Raw genomic sequence first — 9237 nt, 5'->3', positions numbered from 1 at the left:
TAGAGCTGAGCTATTATTTCCAAGGCTTAGTAATATGGAAATGGTAACACAACTATTTTGAACACCTCTTTATAACCGAGTTGTGTTTCTCACTGCACTCCTCTAGTTGGGAGTGTCTTTACATAGGTAACTATTAAAAGAAAACTAAGGAAAATCTTGAATACACTTTCAAATTATGAAATACCAAATTTTTATCCTGAAGTAATGGTTTTAGTGGCAGTCAAATACTGAACTTCTGCTACATTATGTTTGAGTGACATATGAACCCCAGTTTTCCATAGATTAAATGGGAATCATAGATCTGTGTTTCTTCTGAGTAATTTGACAATGCCATTCATCATCTGCAGCTTCTATTACCATTGCTTGAAATGGATATGTTTACCTCTCATATTATGCAAATTATTAAAAACTCATTAGAGTAACAAGCTCCTCATTAATCTCCATCTACAGTATAAATGAGCAGTGGGCTCTGTCAAATGGTATAAGAGAGTTAAAAAAGGTATTTTTAGGAAAATAAATGCAGGGAAAATTCTTATGTGAACCACTACAAGGCTGACCATGGCTTACCTTCCATGCATTTTCCTTCCCTTGCTGAATTGAAGGTCAGGGGCAGGCAGACCTTTCAGTCCTGTTGTAAGAACGGAAATTAATGGGAAAACCTGACTGCAACCAAGTATATCTTCAAGACATACTTTAGGTAAGTTCTTCAACCTAACACTGAGTCTGCTCCAGAGCCACCACCCCCAACTCCCCAACAATGACTGCATCCTCTCAGCTAGAGTTTGGTGCCAGAGTAAGCAGTGGTGAATTTTGGCAATACATATACCATCTTTTTGAATGGAACATGAAGACAGCCTTGGGGCAGCCAATACATCTGTACTAGAAATATGTTTTATAATGTGCATCTTATAGATCTGGAGTGGGGTGGCTGTGACTGCTCTGCAAACATTTGGTCCAGGTCCTTCCCCAGCCAAGACTGACACTTTGCTGCTTTGAGGCAGTGCTACTGATTTTCTTTCAGTGTCCAAAACAAGAGGAATTTTGTAACAGTCCTAGAAAATGTTTCTATAGAATGATGCATTCAGGGGGCATGGCCAGGGCTGCCTGCAAGGCATGCTGAGCATTTGCTGATGAAAGGAGCTAGGCAGCTTGTAACAGAAGTGCTGGAGTCAAATAGCACCAGTACAGTCACATGTTTAGGAAGGAACTAGGGTGTAAAACAAAGTACACTGCTAAGCACCTTTTGCAGGTTACTCTCTCCAGAAACAGGCCCTGTGGTGGACCAGCTGTTGGCTTGTAGAACCTCCGCTGACCTCCCTGGTAGGACAATGAACCTCTTCTTCAAGCCACCACCTCTTGAGAAATAAGATAAATGAAGCAAAGAGAGGCAGATTTTTAAAGAGTTTCAGAATCGATCCATGTTGACTTTCAACAAGAGACTAATACAGATGAATGTCTGAACAGCAAAAACATTTGTGTTTGTGTCTCTGACACAGTTTTCTCACTGTATTGAAGCATGTTTTTGTTCACCTCAGAGTCATGCAGGGAATCCAGGATCAGCCCCAACCCTTGCATATAATTCTTTACAGCACTGAGTCTCTCTCCTGTTACTTTCCACTTCAGCTGGCCCTGCAGCTGCACAGTGGACTCCACTGCCCAGGCTTCCTCTTCTGTTGCGACTAAACCAAGGCTCAAAGAAAGCCTCAGAGTGTGAGACTGTTTCTGAACTGCTGCCAAGTTCATTTGGGGAGAAAAAACAAGTTTCACATCAATTACCTTTTCTGCTCTTTCCATAAAAGAAGAAGTTAGCTTGGTTTAGCATGTTGTAACAGATCCCCAAGCTGCATGATCAAAAAACTAAAGCCCCGGTGCAGGCCATAACACACCTCACGAGATGTTTTAGCATTTGTCTCACTAGCTGGCAATAAGCTAGAAAGGTGTATGCGGTAGTATGACTGCCCATGGCCATGGACCTCTCCTCTTCAAAGTGTGTTTGCAGATGGCAATTATGCATGTTGGGGACAGCAAACATAAAAGCCAGCTGGCCCTGCGATCACTGACTTCTACCTTCTCTGCATGTCTACATCAGCATTTATCTGTGTCTTCAGATAACTATTTTTTAATGCATGTAATGTTTAACAGAAGTGTAAATGTTTATGAGGCCAAGACAACTCACTGGCTTCTGAATGGTGACCAGTGGGGTCTCTGCTGTGCAGAAATAAAAGACATGTTGACACATAAGTGGAGTCCAGTAGTTTGGGTAGCGCATGGCTGAGCACAAGTGCTCCTTGCAGCTCCCTCACCCTGGTCTTCAGAGCTTAGTGCTGGGCAAAATTGTGTCTCCAGATGAACAGTTATATCCATCTCAGGTAGCATATAGGGCAAAGTAGCTGCTCTTGGCACCAAAATTTCATTTCCAATAAATATTTGCTTACTCTTTTGGATGTAACACTCCACTCTACTGACCAGCTAGGCCCCATGGTCTTTGCTCTCTGTTTGGAGTGAGGAAATGTGGACAGATGCATATAACATCCAAGAAAACTAGCTTCGTCAGCATTCACCTTTGTGCTTCTAGGTAATATGTATTTGAAGCCATTTAATGTTTAACAGAGGAAAAGAGCAGTATGACTAAAGCAGCAAGAAACAGCACAACACCTATGAGAGCAAGAGCCTTCTGAATGTAATGTAAGTACCCAGTTATCTTTAACTTAATGATTTTGATGCAGCTATCTGGCCTTTAGCTAAGTGAGTCATAAAGCACATCTGCTTTCAAGGATGAAACCTGGTTTCTAAGCACTCAAATGACAAGTGAACTTAATTTCGAGAAATATTGAATAGTAAATTCTGGGGATATATTATAACAGCTCCACAAGTATAACTGCTATTTTTCCCAAATAGCTCAAAAACATCTAGAAGAAATCTGTTTAAATAACAATGGGGAAGTATTATGACTTCTTAACTGTCAATCTTATTTACCTTTACTAATTTTCCCTAAAGCTTACAACCAGATAACCAAAACTGAAGTGAAGGAGTAAATGACTTGCACCACAGTGGTCCAAACAGAATTCACAAGTTGATTTTGCTATGCCAGCTTCCCCTGTAAATCCCAATTTACTCAGATCACATAGAGCAAAGCTGCAGAAGGACAAGCTGGCTCCTTTTCACCCAAACTTTAGTGGTCAGAGTGCTGACATAGGGTGGGGAAAGTACCAGTAAACCTCTCATCTGCTCTGCTGAACCCATGGCTTTGAGTGCCTTTACCACTGATTCAGGGGTGAGCAGGTAACTCACGATCATCTGCCCTGCAGCTGTTCCGTTTCAAGTAGTACATTAGGTGAAGGCTATTTGGAGTTACTTTTCTTGTCATTGGTACAATCTTTTTAATGGAAATAGCTCTTACCTGTTTTCTGACACGTTAAGCATCTTAGATACTACAAATCATCCCAGCATGTTCTGGGTCTAACTGGTAAAAGAGAAAGCAGTAAGCAAACAAACAAAAAATCAGGCCCAGTCACTCCAAATGTCCAAGATGCCATGATCCCACCTCACTGCTGAGCACTACTCTGGCTATAGGCCCATTTACCTTACAAAAGGAGACTTTCCTGCTGATACCAAGCTTGGAAAGACAGGAGAGGCCAAGCCCACACCAGTGACCTCACCGTCCCATGACCAGATGTGTTCCTTCCTGTGTGTATCCCCCATCTGGAACATGTTACATGAGTGGTCATTTAAAGTAAGCAAACATATTTTAACCTAATCAGGTATTGAAGCAGAAAAATTTTACCAGCTCTCATGATTAGTCAGTTTGTATGCTTAAATGAGTCAGGAAAAAGAGAAAATATCACTTTTGAATGCTGCAATCTCATATTGTTTTCCATTGACATTGAACCGTCATTTAACATAAGCCTCATTCAATCCCAAATAACATAATAATCCCAAGAGTTCTTAAGAGATGAACATAAAAGAATTAATCACAATGCTTCTGTTGTGCTGCCTTGCTATAAAATGGATTTACACAGAGACAAAAGAAAAAAAAAGCCTTTTCTCTTGTTCTCCCTCTCTAACTCTTATTTTTCTTTAATAGTCACTTGTTTCTTTCTTTCTCCCCGTTTCTTTCTCCAGTAACAAGGAACTTTTGTAGCTGGAGTAAAGCAGAACTGAAGTAGGTGGCAACAGAATGGATAGGAATTACAGATAAACTCAGAAGCAAATGATTTAAAAAAACGCTTCCATAGCAAAGGAGCAGGTCAGGAGATAACAGTGATTACCAGTTGAAGGCAGTAGCAGATAGAAACAAAAGATGAGATGTCAGTACAGCTGACCTCCAGCATCCAAGACCATTTTACTCTTTGTCCATGCAGTAGCTGTGAAGAAAGATGAAGGCCACCCTCCCACTCTGCTTTCTGGTGGCCTTGCTTCACCTCAGTGTTCACAGCCTGACTGAGACTGACCACCACAGTGACCAGCCCAATGCAACTGAACCCCAGGAGCAACATTCCCATGAGGGAGATCCTCTTGAGTCCTGCCAGCGGATAGTCCCCAGCAACACAGACTTTGCCTTTCGGTTTTACAGGCAAGCAACCATCCAAGAACCTGGCAAGAACATTTTCTTTTCCCCAGTCAGCATCTCTGCTGCCTTTGCCCTTCTGGCCCTGGGCTCCAGAGCCACCAGCCAGGCTCAGGTGCTGGAAGGACTGGCCTTTAACCTCACCCACACTCGGGAGGAGGAGATACATGATGGCTTTCGTCATCTCCTCCTCTTGCTGAACCGCCCTGGCAACCAGGTGCAGCTGAGTATGGGGAACACCCTGTTCATGGACAATCACCTGAAGCCACTGAAAACATTTCTGAAGGACATCAAAAAGCTGTACAGAGGAAAAGTTGTTTCTAGTAACTTCCAGAATTCCACTGAAGCTAAAAAAGAGATCAATGATCATGTAAAGAATAAAACCCATGGGAATATAAAGCAAATACTTGAAGAACTTGATCCAAACACCCTAATGGTAATTGTTAACTATATTTATTTTAAAGGTAAGTTACATAGATGCTACTTACTGCAGCACCTGCTTCACCCGCACTAAAACAAATATGCCAAATTATTTTTGAATAATTTTTAAAAGAAAGGCAAGTGTTTAGAGGAGGCTATCATGAAAAAATATTGAAAGTTCTCACACTTTGAAATGTCTTCCATGCCTAAGTTTTTCTACCATATGCCTAGACTTCTAAGAATAAAAGTCCATTTATTTGCAATCTTCAATAAAGGGAATTGCCAGAGCACAACAGATTCATGCATAGTTAAATTTTTCCATCAGACTTCAACTACTTATTATTTTTAAAATTAAAATCTTTTCACATGCTGTATGAAGTAGAAAACTAAATTCTAAAAATGCTAATTAACAAAAATTATAAAAAAATTTAATTTATTTACAGTCCTTGTCTAAAATGGGTAGGTACCTCTAGAGTTGAAGTCTAAATGTTTTACAACTTGTCATCACATTATATATATTCCAAGAGGTATTTGTGAATGCATTACTTTGGCAATGATTAACTTCTTAGATGTTATATCCATTTGTAGCAGCATGCAGGACGCACATGGAATTTCCACTCAGAAAAGAATGTTTAGAAATAGATGAACTTTCAGCAAAACAGATTTTATTTCAAGTTCTTAAATTAAATTTGGATGCCCTAGTCTCAGGCGCCTAGTCTGAGTACCGTACCAGAGTATATTTCTTTTCTGGAGGGCAATGAGGAAAGGTTATAAAGCAATCAGAATACTGTGGAGTTAACATTCCATTATTTATTTTTCAAATTTAGTTTATTTCTAGTCAATATTAAAAAGAACATACTTACAGAATGGCAAGCTGTAATCCCTGTCTATTTGTTTCGCGAGTGATCTGTTTTAATACAAAATAAAATATCATAGAAAATTCAGTTCAATAAACATCAAGAGAAAACCACTTTGAAGATCAAAGACCTGGAAGCCCTGTTCCATTTACCATAATGCAGTTATGTTCAGGACCAAAAGTTCGGGTTGCTCTGGCATTTAAGCTTTTCCTTAGTGCTACAACATGAGGAACATGAAAAAGCATGTAAGGAGCTTAACATGTTACCTTTTAAAGGGCAGACATCTGCTGTGAAACTTGCTTTACAAGCAATATTCTGAAAACAGACAGTAACTCATTGGATCCTGGTCAGCTTTCATTTGCTTCAAATAAAACATAAGGTAATATGAGGAAGTTACTTCATGTAATTCATCTGACTTAGAAAGGTGTTGTACAAGTCCCTACAAAATTTAACCTGAGATATTTAGTTGTTGCTGAACATAGTACAGCAAAGATGACAGGGAACAAGACCTTTAGTAAACTCGTAACACGTTTTATCTTCAAGTAAATGTTCAGATACGGGTTTATCTAGTGTACGTTAGTCTAGACTTTACTAAGATATCCTCCTTGAAGTAAGTATTCAATTGCATTATTTCTCTTTTGGTTTTAAGCCTACTGGGAAAATCCTTTCAGTATTAGGGGGACCCGCAAGGATTATTTCCATGTGAATGCGAAGACCTCAGTTGAAGTGAAGATGATGACTCGAGATGGATTTTATAAAGCATACTCTGACAGGAAGTTGTCTTGCGAGGTGGTGCAGATTCCTTACAAGGGAGATGTTGCAGCACTGTTTATCCTGCCCAGTGAAGGAAAAATGAAACTGTTGGAACGTGGCCTGACAAAAGACACAGTGTCTAAATGGGAAAAATCACTTCAAAGACGGTAAATATAGAATTTTGATTTGATGATTCGAGGTAGTCAGAGTCCAAAGTCTGAATACTATGATCAGGTTTTACAGTTACAAGCCTGTACTGTTAATGGGAGGTTTAAGCAATGGAATAAGTGTAAAGGGTCAGACCAAGTGATTTGATGATTTGATACTTTCAGCAGAAATTAGAATCAACATTACCTTGTGGTAAGGGAAGAGGTCTGTGAGGTGGAAAATTAAATTTTTTTCCCCATATATTTTCTAGTTGATATTAAGTGTCTTCATTTCTCTTGTCTTAAGCACATTAACATAATGCAGAGCAGCCAGATCCCTCAGAGGGAATGGAGAGTGAATTCCAAAAGAAAAACCATCAAGGTTATAAAAGGAATGCAAATTTAGTCCCAAAAATGCTGGCAGCACCACTGCTTGTTGTCTTACCGTGTGACTGTGTTGCAGAATCATACAAGAAAGCCCAACTGATATTTTTCTCCTTCCATACTTTCCTTATGCTCCAGACTATCATCTTCCCATCTTCTTTTTCTTGCCATCTCTTTTAGATTGAAAGACTAACATTTTAGCACAGAAGAACCACCAACAAGTTGGGAATCTTCAGTCCAAGGCATGCTTTGATTGCAATAACTACCATAATTTTATTTTGAATTAACAGGAGGATAGAAGTGCATATTCCAAAACTGTCAGTTTCGGGCACCTATGACTTAAAGAAGATCTTAATGAATCTGGGTGTAACTGATGTGTTTTCTGATCAGGCTGATCTGTCTGGAATCACAGGAAATCTTGATGTGAAGGTTTCAAAAGTAAGTTTGTCAGTAGAAACAATAGCCTCTGGATTCCTTAACACCTGAGTGCTTTACCCTAAGCTAAGTTGTGAAATTTTACTTATTGCTAGGGCTGGCTGATACTCAGGAATAGAACATTTAGCTGATAAAGTCACTGTAAACTCTCTCAGACTTCTCCAGGATGTGGAGATAAGATCTATCTTTTGTCTGACAAGCAAAGGTGACCGGGGGGTGGAGAGGTGGGTTTAGCACTTTACCGGAAACAGAACACAGTGCATTTTCTGCATGTGAAAGAAGTGTCCATGGATAACTGTTGGGGATGTCTTGTATCAGCATATCTACCAGAAAAAGCAGCCTTTTTCCAAGATTCATTGTATAATTTTAAAGGATTTAAAAACTGATGTTACTATCGAAGGCTCTGATGAATGCTAATAATGTAAGATGGACCAGACTTGAGGAAAACATCCCATTTACTGAACATAATGTGAAGACAAAGACTAGTATTCTTACAGCCATTCTGAAAGTAGCACTTACAATGTTCTAACATCTTGGGGCTAGCAAAAGAAAAATATTAAAAATACTCAAAAATAATTTAATAAAAAAATTGGTATCAAGGTTGTAGTCTACTGGCTAAACTGTATTGCATGTGCTGTTAGCAATACATACAGAGTGGTTCTGGAGCCTGACTTCCTTTCCCTTTGAAACTGTCATTCCTTGTGAATTTGCTTGAGTATTCAGTTAATTCCACAAGGTGTGCAGTGGGTAAGGTCTGTGTTGTATATGCTTGTGGTGAGGAACACTGAATGTGAGAATACTTGCTTATTGAGACACCATTGCTGAAAAACCCACCATGAGCTGTAGTGCCCTCCTTCCTGGTTCCTGGCCCACCAGCAGTTTTTGTGAAAGGTAGTAGTTGAATTAACTTAGTGTTACTTTGAATCATTTCACAGCGCATCCTCCACATACATTAATTCTTGCTGTATTTTATTGTAGGCTGCTCACAAGGCCCTGTTGAAGGTTCATGAGAATGGCACAGAGGCTGCGGCAGTCACTGGCATAGATTTTCTTCCTCATTCTGTTCCTCCTGTTATTAAGTTCAGCCGTCCATTTTTGCTGTTGATTGTTGATCAATATACTCAGAGCATCCTCTTCATGGGAAAAATTGTAAATCCAACTGAAAAATGACTGGTCAGTGACTGGTCTGATTGATTTGAATTGTATTTTATAAAATTATCATTCCTTGTGTTTAAAATTATATCAAAACAGCTACTAACAATTTTCTTTTTCCAAAGAAGTCAGGTAAGAGTGTGTCTTTCTTAAAAACACTGTTCTTGCTTTCTCCTTCTGTAGAAAGTAACAACTGACATACATCTGTTAGTGAATTATGAAGAATTTTGTAAATCAGCCTTTTAGTGATAAGTGCTGTGTTTGAAAAGCAAGGTAATATTCAGCCGAGACAATCAGTTTAAAACACTGTAAATAAATAAAGTATGAATTAAGAGGCCATGTCTGATTTGTGGGTAGGAAGGAAAGAAAGTGCTGAGGTTTGCTCCAGCTGCTGCTGGTTCTCACCAGGCCCTGGTGCTGAAGGGCTGACGTGGAAATTTAAAATACAAACATAGTCCACTCAGGAATACTTTAGTTCTTCTCTTCCCTGTGAATGTTATTGATGAAAAAAGTCATGTTCTAT

General features: G+C 39.4%; 1 protein-coding gene across 2 annotated transcripts; it reads left to right on the top strand.

Annotated features, from left to right (window-relative positions):
- The first annotated feature begins 2244 nt into the window (after positions 1–2244).
- LOC113963098 (alpha-1-antitrypsin-like) lies at positions 2245–9046 on the top strand. Of its 2 annotated transcripts, XM_027673894.1 has the most exons (6): positions 2245–2369; positions 2576–2685; positions 4362–5031; positions 6494–6764; positions 7418–7565; positions 8541–9046. In XM_027673894.1, the coding sequence occupies exons 3-6, from the start codon at positions 4377–4379 to the stop codon at positions 8730–8732; spliced, it is 1266 nt and encodes a 421-aa protein (XP_027529695.1). In that variant the 5' UTR covers positions 2245–2369; positions 2576–2685; positions 4362–4376; the 3' UTR covers positions 8733–9046. The 2 variants fall into 2 exon arrangements, with proteins under 2 accessions (XP_027529695.1, XP_027529696.1); XM_027673895.1 differs by lacking the exon at positions 2245–2369 and having other exon boundaries at positions 2483–2685.
- The last annotated feature ends 191 nt before the right edge of the window (positions 9047–9237 follow it).

The sequence above is a fragment of the Neopelma chrysocephalum genome, unplaced genomic scaffold (assembly GCF_003984885.1).
Source record: "Neopelma chrysocephalum unplaced genomic scaffold, ASM398488v2 Primary Assembly neopelma1_24, whole genome shotgun sequence".
NCBI lineage: Eukaryota > Metazoa > Chordata > Aves > Passeriformes > Pipridae > Neopelma > Neopelma chrysocephalum.
This window is presented reverse-complemented; position numbering and strand designations above follow the sequence as displayed.